The 24174-nt window shown below is 49.9% G+C and overlaps 7 protein-coding genes across 7 annotated transcripts; 2 read left to right on the forward strand and 5 right to left on the reverse strand.

Moving 5' to 3' along the window:
• Nucleotides 1-1172: 1172 nt before the first annotated feature.
• Nucleotides 1173-8241, reverse strand: F5B22DRAFT_654628 (polyketide synthase for naphthopyrone YWA1; the record flags this gene model as incomplete). The annotated part of the gene is made up of 4 exons (XM_047979819.1): nucleotides 1173-3310; nucleotides 3367-7548; nucleotides 7597-7888; nucleotides 7949-8241. 4 exons carry the CDS (start codon nucleotides 8239-8241, stop codon nucleotides 1670-1672), a joined length of 6408 nt encoding a protein of 2135 aa, XP_047831974.1. The 3' UTR covers nucleotides 1173-1669.
• A 1389-nt stretch (nucleotides 8242-9630) lies between these two features.
• On the reverse strand, nucleotides 9631-10555 carry F5B22DRAFT_102551 (EthD domain-containing protein). The gene is made up of 3 exons (XM_047968679.1): nucleotides 10096-10555; nucleotides 9844-10040; nucleotides 9631-9787 (listed from the first exon to the last, which is right to left on the reverse strand). The coding sequence occupies exons 1-3, from the start codon at nucleotides 10258-10260 to the stop codon at nucleotides 9736-9738; spliced, it is 414 nt and encodes a 137-aa protein (XP_047831975.1). The 5' UTR covers nucleotides 10261-10555; the 3' UTR covers nucleotides 9631-9735.
• On the forward strand, nucleotides 10481-12083 carry F5B22DRAFT_102554 (cercosporin toxin biosynthesis protein). Its single transcript, XM_047968680.1, has one exon. It carries the CDS (start codon nucleotides 10701-10703, stop codon nucleotides 11931-11933), a length of 1233 nt encoding a protein of 410 aa, XP_047831976.1. The 5' UTR covers nucleotides 10481-10700; the 3' UTR covers nucleotides 11934-12083.
• Nucleotides 12084-13006: 923 nt separating this feature from the next.
• F5B22DRAFT_635717 (beta-lactamase/transpeptidase-like protein) lies at nucleotides 13007-14316 on the forward strand (the record flags this gene model as incomplete). The annotated part of the gene is made up of 5 exons (XM_047977185.1): nucleotides 13007-13152; nucleotides 13215-13323; nucleotides 13398-13478; nucleotides 13552-14049; nucleotides 14185-14316. 5 exons carry the CDS (start codon nucleotides 13007-13009, stop codon nucleotides 14314-14316), a joined length of 966 nt encoding a protein of 321 aa, XP_047831977.1.
• A 662-nt stretch (nucleotides 14317-14978) lies between these two features.
• F5B22DRAFT_602752 (prenyltransferase-like protein) lies at nucleotides 14979-16772 on the reverse strand. Its single transcript, XM_047974694.1, has one exon. It carries the CDS (start codon nucleotides 16041-16043, stop codon nucleotides 15078-15080), a length of 966 nt encoding a protein of 321 aa, XP_047831978.1. The 5' UTR covers nucleotides 16044-16772; the 3' UTR covers nucleotides 14979-15077.
• An 833-nt stretch (nucleotides 16773-17605) lies between these two features.
• On the reverse strand, nucleotides 17606-19018 carry F5B22DRAFT_602755 (nitroreductase). The gene is made up of 3 exons (XM_047974695.1): nucleotides 18240-19018; nucleotides 18087-18165; nucleotides 17606-18016 (listed from the first exon to the last, which is right to left on the reverse strand). Exons 1-3 carry the CDS (start codon nucleotides 18534-18536, stop codon nucleotides 17775-17777), a joined length of 618 nt encoding a protein of 205 aa, XP_047831979.1. The 5' UTR covers nucleotides 18537-19018; the 3' UTR covers nucleotides 17606-17774.
• Nucleotides 19019-19646: 628 nt separating this feature from the next.
• On the reverse strand, nucleotides 19647-21653 carry F5B22DRAFT_602758 (uncharacterized protein). The gene is made up of 2 exons (XM_047974696.1): nucleotides 21211-21653; nucleotides 19647-21152 (listed from the first exon to the last, which is right to left on the reverse strand). Exons 1-2 carry the CDS (start codon nucleotides 21285-21287, stop codon nucleotides 19754-19756), a joined length of 1476 nt encoding a protein of 491 aa, XP_047831980.1. The 5' UTR covers nucleotides 21288-21653; the 3' UTR covers nucleotides 19647-19753.
• Between the last annotated feature and the right edge of the window lie 2521 nt (nucleotides 21654-24174).

Consider the following 24174-nt stretch of genomic DNA (forward strand, 5'->3'; position numbering starts at 1 on the left):
CCCGATCTACGCTAGACGAACAGTTACCTACATGCACATATATTTATGGTTTTCACTGGGGATTATTACTAAATATTTAGTAAATATACCCCATATTCTTGACAATAATGGTAGGTAGCGCAGCTTGGTTTCTTCCCGATTGCTACAGTAATGAGAATAAGAGGGTCTCATTAGAGGTATTCCCAGGACTGAGCCTACTTAGTCGTCAATTGACTGCGAAGGGCTTCCGACCAAGCTTTGTGGTTTTCCCCTTGTAAAAGGTTAGATCAAACATCTAAAAACCATGGAACTTGTGAGTAAAAACCGATGCACCGGGTATTCGAATACCTAGTAATACTGCCATATATGCCAACAGAACTTGTTATATTTGGGTTATATCATTCTTCTATCATATTATATCACTGCTTGTTTCGTTGAGGGCAGGTCCAGCACCGACCGAATGAAGGAGAAAAGAGAGCTGTCGCACAGAAGTGCGCTATGCGACAAGTCTATCCACTGGAAAAGTCCCCCGAAAAACGTAGCCATAAGCTGTAATTAGGGCGTAAATAGGCTCGCTAGGGGAAGCTGGTAGGCTACAGTGAGGCAGTGACTGCTAAATTACAGTGCCTACCATACCTACATATACTCCGTACCTAGGTAGGCACATATGTATGTAGGTACCTATGTAGGTACCTATGTACCTCGGTACATTCCCTTATCTATATATACCTAGATACTGAAGAAAGACTGGGGCGGCTGTAGCTAATACGCTTTATTGAATAACTCGACTAGCAAGTGCTGTGGCCAGCTAGGGTAAGTTCAGTAGCCAGGGCCCCAACCAGTATGCTATCCTTTTATACCCTTGTAGACGTTTGTAGGCTACGTGGATGAAGTGATGAAGGAATTCAATAGACTCAGGTAAAGCGGAGTCTCATTGTATGAAGTAAGATATCTGAAGTGCCAATCGTCGAGCCGCTGATGATATGGTATATGTTATTGTGCTAGACCTTGGTACCTTGGTAAAACTACCTACCATATGTAGGTGTACTTAGGGAGGTACCTTGTAGATAGGTTAGCCACATTCATGGATGTAACCATTGTGATTTCAAGCCACACCGCAACGCCACAGCAGATACCTATCGGAGATAATCTTTTCGCCAACCTCGAACTCTCGCGCGTTCTAAAGCTCTCTCGTCCGAGTTATCCGTGTGTACACGAGCCGACAATCAACGTCAATGTTGGCCACCGATATGCCACGGCTACATCGTATCTCACAACAACGTGACGGACGCAATATTGATCACCGACTTCGCAATAGTCACTCCTAGTAATGTAGCCTGACGCCGGCAACATGTCAGTAACCAGATCAAAAACTCAGCATCCTATCAATGAAATGGACCGATTCGGTCCTGTCCTAGTCTGATATTTTATCATCAATCTCATAATTCGCTAGAATATTGCCGTACTACACAGATTGCATCGAACCGGCCAAACAATGAAATAACATAATTTGGTTTATTTGACTAGCGCCAATACATCTAAGAAACTATTTATACTGATATACAACTCTAAATCAGACAGAATATGCGACTTTGAAATGCAACCAGATGAAATCCCCCAGAAATGCGCCGTTACCCCCAACGCCGAAAAGACAAAGGAGAAAGCGAAAGGATCTTGACTGACAGAAACCTCAAGCGCTTAGCGCTCTCGCTAAGAACTGGCTCAACCTGTGGCCTTGGGGTCCCTCCATCATGGTAAAATGGTTTGCACCCTGTAAAACCTCTATGTTCAAGCGCCCTGGTTCAATCACACTATCCCATCCATTGGCGCCAAATTCAGTCCTCTCGTTCAGTAACCACTTCATCTCACGCGTGTCGTCTGCTTGCTCCTCAAGTCTCTCCCCTCCAGTTGATTTATAAACTCCATCAGCAGCCCACAGAGTGTGCGTTGGGGGCGTCTTTCCTGGCCCGAATGCCTTGATCTCGTACTTGTCAAGCGCGTCGAGGAAAGCATTGAAGTGCTGTAGGAGCCAATCGGGTGCTCCCTTTGAGCTGTCTGATCCAAAAACACCGGCGCGGTTGAGGAAGTGGAACAAGCGCTGCGGCAGTTTCTCGAGATGAATCGGGTTAGGCGAATCCAACAAGATCAAACCCGCAATCTCCTCACCCTGGGCCATGAGCGTGGCTGCGGCATCGTAGGCTGAAATTCCGCCTGCGGACCAGCCTCCTACATAGTAAGGGCCGTGTGGCTGCCGTCGGCGGACCTCGCTGAGGTACGGCGTCGTGAGGTCTTGCAGAGCACATTTCATATCTTGAGGTCGCTTTACATATGGGCAGTTCAGTGCCACCAATGCAACGTCAGGCGCGACACGAGGAAGCCCAGCGTAGGCAGTTGCAGAGCCTGAGCCATCAGGGAAAAGGAAGAGGACCTTACGCGCTGTCTTGAGATTTCCCTGAACAACGACAGATGTTGCTGCTGGGATAGTGGCCGGGGGCTCTACACGCACGGTAGTAGTTGTGACAGGAGCCGGAACTTCAGGCTCCGAGGACCCGCCCATCAGTCTTTTCCGAATAACAGCCATGTCATCGAGAAGAAGAAAGTCCGCGGGGAGGTCGACGTTCAGCTCTTCTCGCAGTCTCCCGAGCACAGTTAGGGACATTAAGGAGTCCAGTCCCAGTTCAGCCAGGGAGGACACGTCCCACACCTCATCGACCTTCACTCCGATCTCTTCGGCCAAGATAGCGCAGATTCCCTTGATGGGATACACCTCTTCTGACTCCGGAGTTGCGATATCACCGTTGGTAGAAATGTCGCTAGCCGATTCCGCTTCTTCTTCGGAAAAGACATCAGATTGAGGAGTTGATATCTTGGAGCTGTCATAAGCGTCAGCATTCACCGGCCCTGAGGCGGCGCCAAGCCATCTTTTGATGTCTCCCACTGTCGGGTAATCGATGAAGAGAGTCGAGCTGACTTCCAGATTCAATTCCTCTCTTAGCCTTCCATAGACAGTCAAAGATAGGAGTGAGTCGATGCCAACATCCGCCAAAACCAGATCCTTCTTCATTTCCGCGAGAGGAACGCCTGTCTCTTCAGAAATAATCTTCATGGCTTGTATAATCAGAAGTGGCTCCGACATGCTGTCCATCTGCGGCGATCGCGACATCTGCTTCTTCGGCATTTGGGCGGGCTCTGGACGGCTGGTAGCTGGCTTCTGTGGCTTAGTCACAGCCGCAGTGGTCATCTTGCTTGTCTCCATGGGTGCCTTTGTGCCGATAGACTTTGCACCGTTGGGAAGAAGGAAGTCAAGGACCTTGCGCGGCACGGATTGGAACTATGGAGATGTTAGTACTCGAACCGTCACCAGTTTCATACATGGTTTCTGCTTACCGCAACACCTTGGTTAACACCCACGATGGAGTCGCCGTGGAAGACATAGACGTCACCGACGTACTTCGTCCCATCCGAAGACTGCATCTTGACATAGGTATGGTATGTCTCTTCAGGAGAAAGCTTGACAGCGCATCGAATTGACTCCCAACCATGATTGAGGAACACTTGGGACCTATAGTCAAACGATTCTGTAGCGTTCATGATGAAGCCGGACAAGTGACCCAGACTGTCGATATAGTAAGGGTTAGCCTCAAAGCAGGTGCTCCTATCCTTCAATGTGACACTGGCTGTCGCTTCATGACCTTTACTGTCAAGGTACACTCCCTCGATGCCCTGGAATTTCTCTCCATACTCCACGCAGTTGCCGAAGAGCTTGTATACCATTCCTCGCTTGAGTAAGTGGCAGGTACCATCTTCGGCAGCTTCACGTAGGCTCTGCATCCGAGACTTGACCAGATATGCCGAGCGCTTCCACTCCGACTTCCAAGCCTCTGGGTCTCCGAATCTGATGGTGCACGTAGCGTGCTGCTGTGTAGTTGCGCCGTGGGAGTCCACGCTGTAATAAACAACGTTGGCAGTCTGCGTAGCCCAGTTGGCTTCGGCAGATACACGGAAGAGCTCTGACTTGCCGGGTGTACGCATGAGAAGAGGCTTGGTGGTTGCCATGTCAGCAACTTCGATACCCTTGTTGCTCTCAATCGAATTACCCTCACTGAGGTAGTTACCAAGAGTAACAGCGATGTCAGCGTAAACTGAAGATGGACACAGAACCGCGCCATTTACTTTGTGCGCCTCGAAGACAGCTCGGAGGTCAGGGTGAGAGATATCCGATTCGATGAGCACGAACGACTTATCTTCTCCGTGTTCCGATTCCAAAACCCTTTGACAAGTGGCGGATAGAAACTTTGGCGGTGCAGCAGAAGGCAATGGGGCCTCAGTTATAGCAGCTGGGGCCTGTCCTTTTGTTAAGCACCAGTTGTGCACGTATTGAATCCAGTGGTTCTTGAGGTCCCAAGCATAAGCAGGGAGTGAAATAACCTCATGGCAGGCGTTGAAGTCTCGGTGATATTCGCGCCATTGGATATCTAGACCATATTGGTAAATTCCAGAAAGAGCGTCTCCCATTGTCTTCCAGAGATCGTCACCCTTGCGCACAGGGGCGACGGTCTTAAGAGACGATCCGATGCAGGATTTCAACATTCCCGTCACGAAAGGAACTGGCCCAATCTCGACACAGACAGTGTCTTCTGACACAACCTTCTGAGAGATGGCGGATTCGACAGCACCCACGAGGTCAACCATCTCGCGACAGTGACGGGCCAAGTATTGGGTGTTTATTTCACCCTCTTCGGTGACAACAGTGGCCAATAGCGGCGACAGGATGGGAATTGTGGGTTTCCTGAATGCAACACCGCGAGCTAGTTGCTTGTACTCTTCGAGAACCGGCTCTACCTGGGAGCTGTGGAAGGCGAAAGCCGTGCTCAGTTTACTTGACTTAACACCAGATAATTGCAGTGCCCCTTGTGCGCTCTCCACATCAGCTCCTAAGCCAGCAAGAACAGTCTGAGTCGGTCCATTGACACATGCAACCTCCAAACGATGGTTCTGCATAACCTGGGCAAGCTCAGAAATGGGTGCCTTAATAGCCAACATAGCGTGAGTTCCAGCAGAGCAGCGCTGCTCCATAATGCGAGCTCGCGTTCCGACGAGGAACACAACGTCTCTGGCAGACAAGACTCCGGAGATGTGCAGAGCGGCATATTCGCCGAGGCTGTGTCCGACGACTACGCTCGGGACAACTCCGAAGGACTCGAAGAGCCGAGCTAGAGCAATCTCGAAACAGGTCAAGGCTAGCTGCGAGGCTTGTGGAGTGAGCGCATCGTTTGCCGCAGTATCATTGATCACTGGAAGGAATGAATCGAATCCAAAACTGTCGGCGATTCCAGCTAGGCGCTGGATCTCCTTGCGGAAGACACTGAAGCTAGTAAAGAGCTGCTGTCCCATGCCCGCGTATACGGAGCCCTGCCCAGTGAATGCGAAGGCGACGCCAGGTTGTTTCCGAGGAATAGGCCGGGCTTCTAGGCCAGCCGACTGCTCAAGAGCCGTTTTCACGTCTGCAATCGTTCGACCGGTGACAGAGAGTCTGAAATTGTGGTGGATGCGGCGGGCGGTGGTCGTGTAAGCCAAGCTTGCAAGTGATGTGTCAGGGAACTTCCCAAGGTGCTCAGCAAGGCGCTCGACATTGCGACGAAGCGACTGTGTAGTTCTAGCTGATACAGCAACTACATGGGCTGTCCTGGGATCGCTCGACGTCTCAGGCTCAAACGGCGCGGGCGCATCTTCGATGAGAAGCGCCGAGTTACCACCGGCTGCGCTGAAGTTGTTGAGGAATGCCATTCGCCTAGCATCCGCTGCCGGTCGCCAGGGCGTTGCTTCCATGGCGATACGGATGCCCCGTTCTCTCAGGTCAGTTGGGAATCCACTGTTGATCTTGGTCTTGATACCAATATGAGGCGGGATCTCGCTGTTCTTCATCATCATCATGACTTTAATTAGAGATGTGACTCCAGATCCAGATTCAGCGTGGCCGACGTTCGCTTTAACTGAGCCGAGATATAGCGGCTGTGCCGCAGTTCGTCCTGAGCGTTTGCCCGCAAACACTTCGAGAACCGACTTCATCTCTACTGCGTCACCGGCTTGAGTTCCTGTGCCGTGCATCTCAATGTAGCTCACGTCCAGTGGGTCGTGGCCAGAGTCATTGAGAATGCGGCGGAAAATGGCAGCCTGTGCGCCAGCGTTGGGACGAGTGATGGACTCAGCCTCGGCGGAGTGGTTGGTGTAAGCACCGCAGATGACTGCCTGGATTGGGTCTCTATCGGCCAGCGCGTCTTCCAACCTCTTCAAGATCACTGTTCCAACGGCATCAGCTCGGCAGTAGCCGTCAGCGCCGTCATCGAAAGTTTTGCAATTTCCACTCTGGCAAAGGAAGTGACCCTTGTCCAGACCAGCGAAGTTATCGGGGTTGGTCATGACGTTTGTGCCGCCTGCAATAGCGGTGTCGCAGTCGTTTCTCCAAAGCGAGTTGCAAGCTAGGTGAATGGCGGCAGCGCTAGACGAACAGGCGGTATCGACATTGATACTAGGACCAGTGAACTTGAAGAAGTAGTTAATCCGTCCCGGCGTGAAAGCGCGGTTGGTACCAGGGATATGATACGTGCCCACATCCTGTCCGGAGTTGACCTCGCGCCAGTCGTCACTAGTCATTCCATAGAAGACACCCACTCGGTCTCGCTGAGTTGAAGGAGTCTTATCAGGGACAACACCAGCCATTTCGAGAGCCTCATAGGCGGTCATCAAAGCAAGTCGCTGGGCGGGATCCGATTGATCCGCTTCTCTGGGAGAGATGTTGAAAAAGCGAGAGTCGAAAAGGCCGGGCTCATTGATGAAGCAACCGTTTCGGATCGTTGACGTGTTCTTCTTCTTTCCTGTGGGGTCATAATGAGCGTCCACATCGAAGCGGTCTGCGGGAATTTCGCGATGAACGTCCCGTCCTTCCTGGAGGATCTTCCAGAGACCCTCCGGGTTTGCGGCCTCGGGGAATCTGCCTGAATATCCTATGATGGCAATTCTGGACTGTTCGGGTCGACCACTGCTGCTGATTTGAGAGCGAGGACCACTGGCGCTTGGGGTGCTTGTTATGTGCTCCGTGTCGACTGAGAGCGATTCAATTTCACCGAGAGCACTAGCCAGGATCCGTGAAGTGGTGCCGACTAATGAAACAACCCAGTCGTTGCAAGTAGAAGCTTCACAGCTAATGCTGATAGACTGGATGATATTCTCTAGGTGGAGAGGGTGCCTGAGGAACTCATCCAGCGAGGTCCGGAGAGCAGCCCCAAATGTGGTAGCCTGGATTGGCTCACCTGTAACGCTGGAGAGGACGGGAAGCTTGAGCACGGTGTTGATAGTGGTCTGAGGAAGGTCCGCTAGGATGTCGTCAATGTCTGATTCCGAGTATAGATGCGGCTCGTGGTACGGAGCAAAGATCGGGGCCGGAATAGCCCGAATATCACTCATGATGGGTGAACTGAAGAAGGCCTTGAGAACATTGGGCTCTCCGAAGATCGTGGTGCTAGATGGGGCCACGGTGCCAATAAATGGTCTTGCGCCAATAGGCAAGTTCTATTTCCGTCAGGGAAAGCTCATTCTGGGTATCTGAGGAAAACTTACAGCTGATTGAGAGAATTGCTCGATACGCGAAGCAGCAGTCTCGACTTGTAGCTTCGGTACGATGTAGGACCAGTTCTGAGTCTTGTCCGTATCATTACTAAGCAAGTTACGGGCATTGGTGACATGGAGGCCTGTGCGGAATGCAATCACGACAGCCTGGACAGCCAATGATACCAACTCGCCGACGCTAGAGGCAGATGCAACAGCACTTGCGGCGAGCTGGCCGGTACACATGCCTACCACGACGTGGTTTGATCCTGAAGGGTACTGCCTGCAACCATCGCCATAATAACTATGAGGTATCAGCATTTCAAAGCGAACTAAAGTTAACATGGGCTCTGTAGTGACATACCGTATGAATCCACCGAGCTGGTAGATGGTAGTGAGTGTACTAGCGAGGACAGACGCCGCCTCATGCTCCGGTGAGTACGCGGCAAAGAGATCTCCGATATTCGCAAAGCGCGGCAGAAGCTCTTGAGTCTGACGACCTTGCTGTGCGATCTCTTGCCTCAATGCAAGGTGAGTCTTCTCAAGAAATGAAAGAACCAAAGGGCAGTCTTTGGCGCGTAGAAGCTGGCGAAGGCCTGGAACAAAGTCATTGGTCTGGTCTCCGAAGAGATAGACGCGTCCCTGGTTGCTGTTCATCTTGCTTCTGTGTACTTTGCGAAAGGAGAATATGAGTCTAAGGTAGAAATCTAATCATAAGTCTATAAGTCTAATAAGAATGGAAGGAAGGAGAAGGAAGGAAGAAGGAAAGGAGCAAAGTGTTACACAGAAGACGATGTTGAGCTGTGGAATGAATTAACATGAACATGATATGAGGGTTGCAGCGTGTCTATTTCTATTGAATCTATTCTACACTAGTTCTCTCATTGTCTTTCCCAAATTTGCCTTATCTCTCGATGTTGTCTGTGTTGATGGGTAGCTAAGCTTTCCTGCCCAGCGAAACGTTCGAATTCCGAGGCCCGACTGCCGCCAGCCTGTGAATCGCCTGTTATCGATTCTAGGTATACCCCAGCCATTCGGTGCCTGTTGTTCCCACGTGGCTAGCTGACAGGTAAGGCTGTTGACATTAACGTCAGTTTTCTAATAATAGGCGTTACCGACGAAATTTACTAGATGTCGAATCCTGCGGTTTCAAAATATTCGACCCGACAATCTCGATCTGAGTGTCGAAAGCGGCGTGGATAAAGGGTCTCACAAGCCCGACTTCATAGTAGCTAACCCGGTCGGGACAATGAACCTCTCTTATGCTACTCGTTGAGATTGGATACCTCGTTCTAGCATGTGGTCTTCTTCCACTTTGCGATTGGTGCCCTTCTAGAATCTATTCATGATAGCTGCCCATTGCCCATTAGGATAGTCACAGTCACCACGGTAACATGACAAGTCACATGTGTCCTATTGTCTGCTCATCCCGTGTTGACCTCGCTTCCTGGTTCGTGCTGCTGGCCAATCCAGTGATATCAGATTTTACATTTCTGCTGTTTATCACGCTTACTAGTGAAGAGTTCCTACATGGCGTCGTACTTCGTGATGAGAAGCATGATCCTGCCCTTTGGGTCCTTGGCGTGAGCTTTAATTAGTGCGATAGAGACTAAAGCCGAGCACAGCCAAAATAGCTTATTTCGTACGCTAAAAGACGCCAAGCCCCGAATCATGAGCTTAACGTGATGGCGATCAGTAGTGCTTGCGGTTTTGGTGAGAGCCGATCCCTTCATCCTTTTACCCAAGCTACCGGTGAAGTGGTTCCATACGCATGTGGGGAGAAGTCAGGGTTACCGAGCATCCTAGAGTGAACTGATCGGATGAACATGAAGCTGCTGCAGTCGCGTAAATGAGAGGCGATGGACGACCACTTTCCGCAATAGGTCATGAGTGTAGGCTGTACATAGTTTAGATTACCTATTACACATCAATCTACGCTACGGAGGTCGAGGTCGTATATATCCATCACGCTTAACTTAGCAGAAAACCAAAGCTCGTTGGTGTATTTACGACGCTTGGCGCGAATCACTGGTGGGAAAGTAAGAAGCAAGGAATAAGAATCAGAGTCAAAAAAGTTTTGGTAATCTCAATCTACAAGTAGAAGCTAGATATATCCCAATCATTCCATCATAACGCCGTTCCATCACCAATCTATACAAGCATTCCATCGCGCAGGAAGTCCCGCACATATCCAATTGTCATCCTAGGCGAGGGTTAGCATCGCAACGATCACGAGTCAATCTGGACTCCCAAACCCACCTTGTTCGCTTAGTGTCTGCGAATTTCTCGTGATCTGCAAAGAGCGCCCTCTTGTACTCTGGATCAGCCTTGAGAGCGATGAATTGGTCAATGTCGCGGAACTGGATCTGGACGATACAGTCGTAGTCCGCAACATTCGCGAACTGAGCATCGAAGATCTTGTTCATCAGGGCGCGGGTAGGTGGAGGGCTATGTGTCTTCCCGAGCGCGCGTCAGTCTGAGCGTTCACATTGTTATACTCATCTCACTCACCATGCTGTACTTGTCGATGCCATGCTTGACCATCAGGTCACGAACAAGCGGCACGTGGTGCTCAGTCATGTATTTGCGGTAGTCTTCATCGTCCATACCCTCACGCTTGTAAGCGCACATGGTGAGGCAGAGCATGGGCTCGTTGGAAGTCTGTCCGTTCGCCATTGTGAAAATTCCGTGAATGAAGTTTATCAATTGAGTGTGGCTCAGGAATCGAGATAGGTAGAGACCGAGATTCAACAACGGTCGCAGTGAATGAAATATATCTTATATATATTGATATGCTCCCTCATAGACACGAAAACACTATATATAGCGCAATTAATTGACTAATTTTAGATAGTTCGAATGTCGAACATGAAAGTCGGGGTTCGGGTCACCGACGATGGCGTCGTACGAGAATTGCTAGAGTTGATCCTCTCACTGCCACCGGCCAGCGTCAGCTCAAATACTTATAATAGAGAACCACAGTCTTCTCAACTGTATCGCCAGGTCTCTCAAAATTCTGAATCTTCTTTCATTCCATCTCATATCTGTATAATTCTTCATTCATTAGCTTCATTCCTATTGCATTTCCACTTTACACCATCTCACATAACATCACAATGAGTCCAGTGGAGAAAGACATCCTTATCGTCGGTGGCGGGCTTGGCGGATTATGCCTTGCCCAGGGACTCTCCAAAGCTGGCGTACCCTTCCGTGTTTTCGAACGCGACGCGAGCGCTAACTGGAGAGCTCAAGGATACCGCCTACGTATCAATGGCGAAGGTGCGAATGCCTTGAAGGAAACCCTCTCCCCAGAGTTATGGGAGCGGTTCGAGAAGACATGTTGTTCTGCCGAGTTAGGCGAAACAGATATTAATGCCATCGACGGCTCTATTATCGCTAGTCGTGCTGGTGGTAGCCCTGCTATGAAGGGTTTGAAGCCATACACTTGTGACCGTACGGTGTTGCGAAACATCCTGCGTGAAGGCCTCGAGGACAAGATCACATACGGAAAGGAGCTAGTGCGCTATGAAACCACGAATGAGGGAGTCGTCGCCTACTTCACTGATGGGACAACGGCATCCGGCCGTTTCCTCGTCGGAGCGGATGGTCGGGGCTCCGTGGCACGAAAACAGTACCTCCCGGAGCATCTGCCGCTCGACACGGAGGGCACTTGTATCTACGGCAAAACACCTATCACACGGGAACTACTTGAACGATTCCCTACGCGCGCCATGCGATGGATGACCTTGATCATTGATCGCACTCCCTTGACACAAACTCTCGATATCGATGACACTGCTGTCACGCTTTTGCTGGAGCCCATTCGGTTTACCAAGCGGAATGATGAGTTTGACCAGTATGTGCCGGCAGACTATATGTACTGGGTGCTCGTAGCCCGTAAACAGATATTTGGCCTTCCAAGCGAGGTTCCATTCTCCAAGTACTCGGGCGAGGAGGTCGCAGCGTTGTCGCTTCAAATGGCCGACTGCTGGGACCCTAGCATCCGCTCCATTCTGCACTTACAAGACAAGACACAATCCAGCTTGCTCCGTATCCTCTCAGCAGACCCAGATATGAAGGCTTGGACGCCGTCTGACAAGATCACCATAATTGGTGATGCCTGCCACGCCATGAGCCCCAGCGGCGGTGTTGGCGCTGTGACAGCGCTGGTGGACGGCGCTAAGCTCGCCAAGACAATTGCAACAAAGGGCATCTCAGCGAGGAGCATCGGGGAGTTTGAAGCCGAGATGCGTGAATTCGCGGGAGCCAACATCCGGAGGAGCTATATTGGCGGTCGCAAGATGTTCGGGCAGAAGCCATTTGATCAGTGTGAACAGTATGTTGGATAGTCAGGGGAAAACACACATTGCGACGACGGGGTTTTAGTTCGGATAGAGGGCCCAGAGTAAAGAGAGCGTCTCTTCTTTTTTGTACATATAGAATTTCTTTACGTAGCTATCAATCATCTTACAATATCAAAGCACGCATACAACTCATAGTATCACCAAAATACTGTTTCTCGAAAAATGTTTGCAGATGAAGCGCGTATAGCTGGTAAACCCAATGCGACGATGTATAAAATAGGTGCTGTTCATCGCATGACGCGACCTCTGACTTTCAGCGTGATATCATGAAGAAAACTTACACGCGACGCAGCAAAAATGTGTGTATTGACTACAGTATCAGATCTATAAATAATACCGGGAACTAGCCAGGTTCTAGCTCGTTGCAGGCCGAATGCCTTTGAAGTAAGCGTGGGAAGATGACCCGTGGTGGGCGTTTTGTCCCTCCCACGCCACTCACCGGGCTTCGGGTCTATTACAGCGGTCTTCGCATTTCCATCAACGCATCATTCAAGACCGAACTGCTTATAGCCATGTATAGTCACCGGGAAGTAGTATTCAGTGCGGATATATAGATACTCATGATGTCGCTGCATCTGAAGCTGTCTCGTTCTGTTTTCACTTAAGCAATCACTAGTTCAAGTTTGTCAACTAGTCTACCCGGACGGTATCAATCAAACCACACACATTAAGCTTCTTTTCTATTAGCAGACATAAGTCTATTACCCTTCACGATGAGACGAGTAAGGAGAAGAAGCTCTACGCTATTCAGGCCTGAGGCTGGCAGCCTAGACGCTCCCAACATGGACTACGTCGATCAGATTCTGAAGGCACAAGTCGAGGGAGAAGACTCACCTCTTCACAATGCTTGCTACATTGTTATGGACAAGGAAGGTATGTATTATGAAGCTTGAAGTCTCCCTAGTTGGTTGATACAGTACCAACTGATAGAATGTCTAGAAGGCATTCTCTACTCCAAAGCCTATGGATCGCGAGATCTAGCCCGTTCTCAGCCCATTGATCTGGACTCGTTCCATTGGATTGCTTCGCTCACCAAGCTCTCTACCGCAATTGCGACTATGATTGCTGTTGAAAAAGGCTTGGTCACGCTTGACCAAAACGTCAGGGAAATTGTCCCCGAGCTCGCAGAGCTCGATGTGCTTGAGGGTTTTGATGACGATGGAACCCCGCGCCTGAGGAAATGCACTTCCCCTATCTCCCTTCGGTAAGAAGAACCCTAAAGAATTACGAAGTCGGAAATATGTTCTAACGTGACGATCTCGTAAGACAACTACTCTCGCACAGCAGCGGCTTCTGCTATGACCAGCATCACGAGGGACTACAGCGATGGGCTCGCTACGTCGGGAAGAAGGAAAACACATTCACCGGATCGCATGTCAGTCAAACCTGGGCCAATTTATTATGTCCATATGGTTTTGAACTAGTACTGATACACTATATTTGATGCAGAACGGCTACCTCTACCCGCTTATCTTCGAACCCGGACAGGGCTGGGCATATGGCAGCGGAATGGACTGGGCAGGACGAACAGTAAGAGCTTGAACAATCATCTTACCGTGTTTTGGTATCAAATCCGCCTTAAGTTCTAACTCTCAGCTGCTAGATCGAGATTGTCGCCAATCAAGACCTTGAGACCTTCATGAAAACTAACATCTGGACCCCTCTCGGCATGACCTCCACAACATTCCGGCCCTGGGCGCGCCCCGATCTCGAGCAGAAGGCCGTCGAAATTGCATGGCGCGGTCGCGACGGCAAGCTCATCAAGGGAAAGAACCCATACGGTCCCGCGGTGGACTGCTGCGGCGGTGTCGGGCTATTCAGCACCCCTCGCGATCAAGCTAAGCTGCTTGCCGCCCTGTTGAGCGACGGCTACGGGATCATGAGTAAGGAAAGCCTCGATGTGCTGATGAGCCCTCAAACCGAAGATCCGTCACACTTCCTTTCTATTGTGTGCGGAACGAAGCGTGCGCATCTAGGCCAGACATGGCCAGAAGGGTCGAAGGGCGATTTTGGGCTCAGTTCGTCTATCAACGCTACGGATTTCCCCGGCCGAAGAGCCGCGAATAGTGCGAACTGGCAGGGAATGCCTGGTATTCACGCCGTAAGTTTCTATTTCCACATCCCATGCTGCTAGGCCATGATATTATCATCGCCTCATACCCTCTGATATACCCCACTGTCTCATCCTATCGGCCCTTTAACGCAGTATTATCTTCTTTCACTAATGGTATCGTAGTGGCTTGATCGCACAACTGGCTTAGCCGGGCTTTTCACGACTCAAGTCTTGCCCCCTGGCGACAAGGTTGTCACACAGACCTTCTGTGCCCTTGAGGAGGAAGTATACAGGGTCCATGGCACACGCGTGTAAGGCGACCAGGGATGTCCATGGTTTTCGTGAGGTGTTCAGGGGTATATAGACGGCGCATGTATTTATATCTTTCTTTACAGCAATTCATCCAGTTTTCCCATACATAGTACTCACGAAACCCATCGCTGTAATAACATGTTGTTTATGATAATTAATCAATTTACGTAATTTCCCCTTGCTCAGTCCAATTTAGATTGTAATTATCTTGACGTAAACTACTTTAGAGATATGTCACGTCTCTTCTCTTCTTTTCTCTTCTCTGAACACTTCTCATCTCTTCCGTTTTGTTGTCTTTTTTGCTCATATTTCCAAATGCCAGGGTTTGCAAGCGAACGCGATACATGAACTTCTAGCTAGGGTTGAGAAAACAGATATCTCATATATGCTTAGAGGTGGTTCAATCTACTCAAACGAGTTTCAGTCTATAATACCTTTCCACATACGCTCAACAGTATATACCTTTGATGGGTTGGAGTCGATACTGTCTTCATTACAACTTCTTAGGCACCCAAAGACATAGCTTATAGTTTAATTATAAATATGAATTGGTTATTGATTAACAGTGATCAGTCATGGCTACAAGTGATCAACCGCTCGCGGCTTGTCATCTACTACACATGCAAATAAATAAATCATACGTAGCACTATGTTACAATGCAAAGCGTTGAAATTGGCGCTATATATGAAATTTGGTCTATCACAAAGAAAATTCGTTACAAATAGTTACACTGAAGTTATCCACCCCGGAAAACCAACACCATTTAGAAGTTCATAGCAGCCTTTGATTCTGCCAACAATTTCGCCATGGTTTCGTTAGGCGGCAACCGCGCATTCTTAACAAAGTTCTGCAGCTCGCCCGTGTAGCTCGCTTCGCCCTTCATGTACTTGCTGTTGCCGTTACCATAGGACCAACCCACGGTGCGGGTCTGCACCTTGTCGTAGCAGGGAGCCTCCGCGAAGAACTGTCGGAGCCTGTCGTTCGCCGTGGCAGGCAGAGGGCCCTCGGGGATGTTGAGCGCGTAGATGGACACGCGCTTGATCTTGCCGGTGCTTCCGTGGATGGTCACGGCGAAGGCAAACCGGTGCTCGGGGACGTACTTGCGCATGTCAGCGAACTCCTCGGCGGTCGGGGGTTCGGCGCCGGCGAGCGCGGTGTATGCAGCTGCCTGGGCTTCTGTGATGGGGCCCGGCACAGTGAAGTACAAGTTCAGAGTGCCGCTTTCGTGGTCGACGGCGACGAAGTGGCAGTACTTCAGGCCGAGCTTGTGGAACGTATCCAGATGCGCCCGGGTAGATTCAGGGACTTCCTCTGCGGCCAGAAGGTCGTCGACAGATCGCAGACCTTTCAGCAGAATCCATGTCTTCGCGAGACCCCTCTCGGAATCAAAGTCGCACCATTCTGCTGGCTCGCCGTTAAACATGTTGCTCCAGCTCCGTGCCAGCCGCGCCATAGGTTGAGTTGGGTCGATGTAGCCGGCCTTGGCGGCCATGGAGATCGTGTCGACATTGCTGGGGATGTAGAAGCGGTAGTTCAGCTGGTCATTGTCTCGGCTGGTGGCACGCCAACTAACAGATCCTTGCTCGAATAATCCAGGGAAATTGTTCAGCGTCGCTTGAAGCGTTTCCTCTGAGTAGGGGGCACCGATAAGGTCGGCGGTCTTCTTGTAATCAGTGATGAAACGGCCTGAAGCGAAGACGCTTGGGGTTTGGGCGGTTACTGCTGCCATGTTGGGTTCTGATACGGGATAGAGTGAAAGGTAATGTTTGTTGAAAGTGAGGAACGTGATGATGGACTTGGGATTATCGATTGACTTAAGAACAGATGTGATGATTTATATTGTTCTAGAGAGCAGACTACAACAAATCCTAACGCCACGAGTCCTTGATCTCACATCACAACCACTCCCGAATTCAATCAGCCCGTGATTCCCGTAACCACCGACCGAGACGGACGATATCCTCATCCGCGAGTGGCCGGGCTTCACGGGGCTCGGGCTTGAGTGAACACTTCCTAGGGTTGATTGACAGTGAAGCCCATAATCAACCCTTTCAAACTTGGAACAACTCTAACTGCGATACTATATTTACTTTATCGAAATGAGATATACAGTTGGCGCAGAATCCAACTATAGCGACTCATACTCGTCATTTTGCTGGTGGTCAAGTCAATGGTAACTCATGCGCTTCTGCTAGGTAGGCTATCATAACCAATAGGGCTTAGGCTACTAGGTAGGTACTTAGTACGTGTAAGTAAGCTAGCGACATTGACCATAGCCAGGTAGATTAGTATTTAGCAGTTACGAGCACCGAGACCCGGGGCTAGGTGTCTACATAGTACTAAAGTAACTGAGCTAAGCTCGTGTTACATAGACGCCATAGTAGATAAATAAATATAGGCGCAACATAACACTAGCTACTTTAAACGGTCTCTGAAACTCCTAGTTGGCCCTAACTAATTTACTGGTGTAGAGATTCAAGCTAAGCAGGCACTTAATCTTGAGGGGCTTAATTAGGTAAGCCTTGAGGTAAGCCCTACGAGTCTATTCTAGAAGGGTGTGGTTCAGAGGCCGCCTCGAGCTACCTGAAGCAGAGGGCTTTGAGACACATATTGTCATCGGCAGTAGCGTAAGATATAGGAAGGAAAGATCTACTAATATTCCGGTTCTACATCGGCGCCTCGTTTTCCGTTGATGTGTGTAATGACGCATCTGACAATAAGTGGTAGCTAAGATAGCCTGCTAATGATGCGACACCAACCGGCCGGCAATTACCAGCACAGGCGTCATCTTGGTAGTGTAGGTAGTGGAGGATCGACCAGGGAATAATGCGCTACTGGAGATACAGCCCTATCTTCTCTCATTAGACCCGATGCCCAAACCCCGGTAGAGAAGGAATATTTTTAGTTGCAGGACAACAAACACAAAATCCTACCTACTCCCCGAGCTCTTCCTCTTGCCGGCCGCCGAGAGTCGAAGGATCGTGGCATTATCCTCAAGTAGGCAGTTCGATAACTTGACATGCAAGGGGGAGAGCGTCTCACACGAAATGCGATTTGGTACTTCATGACCATTGTTCAGCTGCACTAGGTGCTCGCGTGGAGTGTCGTACAAGCTTGGGTTTTCGCTTAATGAGCACCACGATGCGTGGGATGCTTCGTCGATCTCAATGCTTTCCTTGCGGCGGCGGGGATATCATACACATGTATGACGCTACTCTTTCGAAATTTGATCTTCTAGGATAGCATAAAAGAGTGAATCGGCTTGGCACATGAATTGATGAGATAACGCGGTTTAAGATGAATTGAGTCAATTTGATACCGAGTCTAGCTCTGTATGGCCCAGTGAAATGGGAAATCTACTACATCGCTCTTTTCGCCTATACCAGTAATCAAAAAGGAAAAGGTCTATCTCTAATAACCCATGAACGCCTCGCACGCCATGTCATCAAGCCGCCGCTTCTTAGGCGCCATATACCTTCAGTCTGTCCTCGACTGGTTCGAAGGTCTTCTCGTGGAGGCGTCCTCCAGTAGGCTTTCCAAAGACCATCTGGGCCTTCAGGGTCCAGTCGGCAGGGATGTTCCACTGCTTGGCGGTGGGGGCGTCTACCATGGGGCTGTAGTGTTGGAGGTTGACGCCCAAGCCTTCGGCACAGAGCATCGTCCACACAGCGTACTGTAGCATTCCAGTGGCATGCTCTGACCCTGCAGGGTAACATTCCTGTTAGTAACTTCGCGCATAAAGCACCCCTATGGGTATATCACCGCAACTTACATTGGGGCATCATGGCCTTGACCATGGGTACTTTGCTGCCAACCTTGTCGAGCGCTTCCTGGCTCTCATAGAACAGAATCTAAACACACAAAATAACCTATGTCAGCACTGTCGGCTTTCAAGTAGAAGTCTGTGTTTCTTGGCGCAACCTACTGTGCCATATGAGGCGCGGAACATCTTAACGCGGGGCTCGAAAGCCTTCTCGAAGGCTGCTGGGGGCACGGCGGCCTTGGCGGCGTCGTGGGCGATGTCCCAAAACTTCTTGTGGTCGTCTTTCAGGAGCACGACAGCGCGGCCAGACTGGCAGTTGAAGGGAGTGGGGGCGTGGAGGATCGCCTCGCGCACGATCTCCTGGACGCGAGCATCGGGGATGCTGACATCGTCGGTGAGCACATGCAGCGACGAACGCTGCTTGATGGCGTCGAGCAGGCTGAGAGTGTTGGTAGACATAGTGGAGATGTGGTGAGGATGCAGGTGTAACTGTACGTATATTTGGAATGATAAGGGGTTGGCGTCAAAGGTGGCAAAGAGAGGTGTCTTGGTTACCTATGTAGGCTGAGAGCGAATACGTGAGCGGGGCTTGGATGAGAGATGAATAGGTCGGTTAGCCAAGGAGGCGGCAGGCAGGTCCTTAATATAAGAAGTTCGTTGATGGTCCTTTGAGACAAAGCGGCCTCTTTCAGCTCTCCGTATGTGCCGGGGCTCGGGGCTCGGTTGAGGCCGCGTCCAGTGAGTCGGGTCGAGGGACAGATAACCCGACGAACAAAAACAAAACATCGGTGAAACGCCTGACTGCTGCTGTACTTAGGTAATTGTCATTCCCTGGAGACATTGTCTGCAGCCGTGATAACAATATGCACGTGAAACCAACACGTCGGGTTGCATTCCCATAAAGCCAACAAGTGTCCTTACGCAACCCACCACCCCCCTTCTCTTTTGTAAGCTTATTACCTCGATTATCCATTTTCAGTAATTCCTCTCCCATCTGAATCCGCAAGTGTCACCATACCATAGGATGATGGAGGAGGCGATACGTCAACTACCTAGCCGGTCGCATTAAAGCGTTAGGTAAGCGGGCTATGCACCTACATACCGTCCTTATTCTCTTCTACTAGCCACGAGCGGTGAGCATCGTCGTTAGTCCTTTGAGCATGCCTAATTTTGCAAATGTCCACCTCCATTTTGTCAAGCCCCAGGCCTAGCAACACAGCAATACAGACCACTTCATTTCAGGGTGTTTTATTTGATACTTGCCTCGTCTATTCTAAATGCATCGCACGCTACCGTGTGCAAGCATTAAACCCCGGTTTGTATGCAGAACGTGGGCTAATGATGAAGCTAAGGGGGTATCTAGTGTGAATTGGTCCAGCCACTAGATAATTCCAATTTAGATATTGAGGGAACATTCGATGAGGGCAGCAGCATGTTGTTGACCGCGGAATCTCACGGGTTTCACTCGAATGTTTATCTCATGAGATCGTGAGAATTTCATATGGAAATAGTTCTAGTCATTTTAAATCCATAGAATTCAATCGCTCTTTGATATAGGTAAATCAAAAGTCTAAGGACATTCATCTCATATACATCAAGCATAATTGATCGCCAAGGTAAAATCCAATCGTCCAAGACCTCGCTTCAGCGCCCAGACTGTTTTTACCCTGTCTGCTCTAACCCAGCTCCATCTCCCCGGGTCTGAGGCCTGGCCCTGAGCTTCGTTGCTCGCATGCCGCCATTGTTGCCGCATAGCGATCTTCAACGAACTGGCCAAGCGCCGAGTAGATCGGACCGCCTTCGCTCGGGTTCTTGCCCGCACCGGGGTGACAATACTTCTCGGCAAATAGCTGGACCATGCCCTTGAGTTTCAGCAGCTCATGTAGAACAATGTGCGCTCTCAGTGTCTCTTCTAATGCCCTATCCACGTCATACGAACCAAGTCGAAGCGGGACGGCAGCAAATGCATCATCTAGTTGTTGCTGCTGCTGCTGCTGCTGCTGCTGCTGTTGTTGTTGCTGTTGTTCGAGCTCATGCTCTTGCTGGGTTCTTGGTGGGGTGCCAATGTTGAATGGCGTTGAATCGTCCGCCTTGGCGATTGCCCCATACGTTGCCAGGATCTTGGAAATGAGTACAGTGATCAAGAAGGGCAAGTGTGCGTCTGCTTTGCATTGACACTTCAGTATCTCTATGACTCGCTGACTAGCATTTGAACACATGAGCAATGCCTGGTCGATAGTTGTTATCGATGGCCCGCAGCCTAGTGCGCTCAGGTCGCTCTGCATCATTTCATTTCTAGTCGACATCGCGAGTATTGACTTTTGGAGCTGTTTCGCCGAGTTCAAGCAGCTATGTCCATACATAGGCGTTTGAGGTTGTGGCTGTAGGGCTGGGTCGAGCGGTAACGTGTTGTTGTCATGGCTGGACGGCGGGAGGCTGTCCGGAGTGGGGATCTCAAATGCCCGGAGCAGTTCAGGTTCCGAAAAATCAAAATCTGTGAAATAGTCGAGATCGACAGGCGGTTGTGTAGGTAATGAGAAGCTGGATGAACCGGATTCAATCATTGAAAGGTACATTTGATGTGAATTTGTTGAGAGGTCGCCACTAAGGTGTCCCATATCTAAGAGGCCGGAGGAATCTGCGCTTGGCCCCGAATGTATACCCATGCTCTTGTCGGCAGCTCCCATATCAAGATTCATACCCTCTGTCGGAGGAAATGGTCCCATCGGCGCCGGAGACGAATCTGAGCCAGACGTAGACGGAGCCGAACACTTGCTTGTATCCGACGACGATATGTCTTGGGGTGTCTGTAGCGCGCTCTGAAAGGATTGACAGGAAGTGACACGCGGGAAAAGGTCAGCCATGGTTAAGGTGTCAGTATCGTGTGGCGGAGTATGCGTAGCAGCAGGCATCGTCAACACGCCCCCGTTGAGAGCTTTGATCAAGTCGCACGCCGGCTTCCCAGTGCGCAGGGAAACGCTGTAACGACAGCTAGTTTCCATACGAGCACAGCGACTGCATTGCGGGCGTTGTTTGTCGCATCTGACCTTTGCCTCTGTGCATGCATCGCACGACCTATAGTGCAGCCATTGTTAACGCGATCCGTACCGCCTTGGAAGTAGGGGTGACTCACGAGCGAAACTTGATGGTTGGCAGGGGAGATTGCCGGGACTTGCGCACTGAGTGCTTGGGATTCTTAGCCGAGGCCATGGTATCCGGGCCGCGAAGCTTGGTATTTGAGTAGGAATGATACTAGAAAGCTTCGGAGTCTTAGCAGTCGTAGTGCAGGATGACCTTGACGAGCGTCCAACTCCTCGAAGCGTCTTGGACAAGGCAAGGTGTATATAGCTTAGGAACCGTCGGCGAAGGAGTCTAGAACCCTTGCGTGATTACCAGAGCTGCGATCCTATCTACGATTGCTCGTCTCTTCACACCAACTCAGAACCAACATGACCTGATATCATCAGAAGGTATATAACAATCCTATTATAAATTAATCATCTTGCGACGCCACGTGCCTTTGGGACCTCAGACCCTCCACACCGACCCATGCTGTCAGCTCATCCATCGCGCCCTGCAACAGGCTTATAATAGACCTGCCCGCGCACCAACGCCGCACAGAAACAGCAGCGCCGCACTACTTGAGAGATCCATTACTACATTGAAGATGAGGCAGCACACTCAAGCCATGATGACTAACGAGTCATGACATCTTCAGTTCATGACTGATAGGACTGTGATGTATGAGCAGGTACCTAAGCACGCCTTGTCCCCCGCCTCCTCACCTTGAGTCCTTTTCGTCCACAGCCAGCGGTGCATGCGATACTTCGTTACACGGCGCCAACAACAACAACAACAGCAGCAGCAGCAGCAGCAGCAGCAGCAACAACTGCTGCAACAAGCAACAGCCTACTCATAACGGGCATGAGTCAGCATATTGAACTGCCGGTTAGAGATTAGAGTTTGCGGCACTACGATATCATCGCATCTGACACTAGGCCTTAATGTGTGTTTATTATAACGCTCCTTCACTTTGAGACATTAGCGTCATTTGGCAAGGCTTCTAACACCGAAGCCTCTGTTCGGCCCGTGGCACAGTCAACAATCACGGACATAATGACCTGGAACTTTTCTTCCTTCTTTTGACAAATGGATCAGAGAGTAGAAACGATCTGCGGGTCCTCGGCAACCCGGCTTTGACCGTGTGTCCCTTATCACTCCCAGAGATCTAGACGTCATTGTCGTAGTTTGACCTTTCAAAGCAAGCTGTCAGGCGCCTTGCTCTCCTAAGATAGCCAGTTTAGCCTGGCGCAAATTTTGGAAAGAATATAGGGCTAATATTAGGTAATGGACAACTTGTGGCTGTTTTGTATTACTTGTTCGTGCTTTGGTCTCTTCATCGAAGGCGCCATCGCATTTGACCTCTAGTGTCGCGAAGCCGCCATAATTAGAAGGCTTAGTGTCCACCATCTCTGCCGCCAAGAGCTGATGTCCAAAGCTTGATTGGTTCGTAGTATACGGATAAACCCAGTTATTTGAAAGAGGCCAGACCAGTAAGGTACTTTTGCTCTGGCGTCTTCTGAAACAAGGTTGAAGCCGGTTACCGACCCAGCAATCCGGAAGAACACTGCTCTAACATGCATTAGGGTACCATGTCTCACCCGCATTCGGTCGATCGAGCCAACAGTTATCGTATGTATCTGCTACGTTCCTCAATATCCTATCTAGGTAATAGGGCGAAAAGCGCCTGTCAGCCAGCTAGCAACTGACTAAGCCACAAACATCCATCGCTAGACCAAACAACAACCAGAACTTCCGTACGTTTTTGATGTGTCATCTACAACAGCATTGTGCTGATTACTAGTGTTTGAAACAATTCGACCTCATTCCTATGTGTGTTCCAAGAAGAGAATTTACTATCTTCTCAGGAGAAAGAATGGAAATGCCATATAGTTGTAGATCAAGTATACGAGTAGGAGCTAAATGTAAGATATGTATATCTACATATTGCAAGATAATATGGAATATGTGAACACATATGAGCGAAACCGCTAGGCTCTGAATGTCCACCGGAGATTTCGAGTGGGATATGTAAGTGCTCGGGAGTTCGGGTCGATCAACAGAGACACCAGGAACCAGGACCAGAAACTACACCTATCTGGAATCGGATAGTATACGGCGTGACCACCCGGTCCTCATTTGCACTCTCACCACCCGGCCCGGGCCCTAAAGATAGCCCACCCCGCTGTTTCCAGCATCATTTCAACCCCACTTATCGGGGCTTAAGTACCTCGGCTAACCTAGTCGATGGAGCCGGCGGCCACAGAAATGAAAGTAATAAAGGAAGCAGCAAAGCCGTATGGGGTGGCCATGTCGAGACGCCGGGATTTGGAATCAAGGAAAACTGGGATAATAGCTTCAGGGCCGGGGCGGCTACCCTGTGATGCTATTCACAGCATCACCACCAACATGCGTCTCTAAATACGCTCGGCCTCACCAACATGATTCAGACAAGCAATCGATCGACATTCGATCAGCAATACGCTACTAGTGAACTGATATTTCAAAGGCGCAACTTTTCCGTACTTACGGAAGTAGGTTTTCGAGTGCGGCTCAGCCCCCGGGCCGGATAGGAGCGCTAACTGCTCAGAACTCAAGATGGACAGATGGAAACGGCGATACCATTGGAACTAGCGATATTTACACTAAAGAAATGGATTATTAATAGCACTTTCATCAATCGTTTCTTATCGTGCTATGGTAGCCCTAGCAGGAGGGAAGCTCGTCTGTTTCATGTTGTAACGTAGCTAATATTGTGACTAGCCCTGGTTTAGGCGCACTACATGTGTAATAGGATTATAAGAACGCCTTCTCTATCTCCATGGTTTTTTACAGTCCTCCAATGCGCCTCTATTCCTGTAGCAGCTAGCTTTTCCTAGTGCGGATCTATAGTCTGGTGAGTGGCGGGTGTAATGCTTCGGGGTTAAGTCTAGATTTCCAAAGATCTAATAATAATGATAAACTAGAATGTCCTAGGCCATGACCGGAAACTCCACTGAGTTGCAACGGAGTCAATGACTAGTAGTTAAAGCATTAT

This window comes from Xylaria bambusicola (assembly GCF_022495145.1).
Source record: "Xylaria bambusicola strain CBS 139988 unplaced genomic scaffold F5B22scaffold_15, whole genome shotgun sequence".
NCBI classification, from domain to species: Eukaryota; Fungi; Ascomycota; class Sordariomycetes; order Xylariales; family Xylariaceae; genus Xylaria; species Xylaria bambusicola.

Coding starts and splice junctions, on each gene's coding strand:
- F5B22DRAFT_102551 (XM_047968679.1), bottom strand. CDS start 10,260: ATGGCGAACGGACAGACTTCCAACGAGCCCATGCTCTGCCTCACCATG. Junction 10,041..10,095: donor GCATCGACAAGTACAGCATG/GTGAGTGAGATG, acceptor GCGCTCGGGAAG/ACACATAGCCCTCCACCTAC. Junction 9,788..9,843: donor GCAGACACTAAGCGAACAAG/GTGGGTTTGGGA, acceptor ACCCTCGCCTAG/GATGACAATTGGATATGTGC.
- F5B22DRAFT_102554 (XM_047968680.1), top strand. CDS start 10,701: ATGAGTCCAGTGGAGAAAGACATCCTTATCGTCGGTGGCGGGCTTGGC.
- F5B22DRAFT_602752 (XM_047974694.1), bottom strand. CDS start 16,043: ATGGCAGCAGTAACCGCCCAAACCCCAAGCGTCTTCGCTTCAGGCCGT.
- F5B22DRAFT_602755 (XM_047974695.1), bottom strand. CDS start 18,536: ATGTCTACCAACACTCTCAGCCTGCTCGACGCCATCAAGCAGCGTTCG. Junction 18,166..18,239: donor TCCGCGCCTCATATGGCACA/GTAGGTTGCGCC, acceptor TTGTGTGTTTAG/ATTCTGTTCTATGAGAGCCA. Junction 18,017..18,086: donor CAAGGCCATGATGCCCCAAT/GTAAGTTGCGGT, acceptor GTTACCCTGCAG/GGTCAGAGCATGCCACTGGA.
- F5B22DRAFT_602758 (XM_047974696.1), bottom strand. CDS start 21,287: ATGGCCTCGGCTAAGAATCCCAAGCACTCAGTGCGCAAGTCCCGGCAA. Junction 21,153..21,210: donor CCAACCATCAAGTTTCGCTC/GTGAGTCACCCC, acceptor GCTGCACTATAG/GTCGTGCGATGCATGCACAG.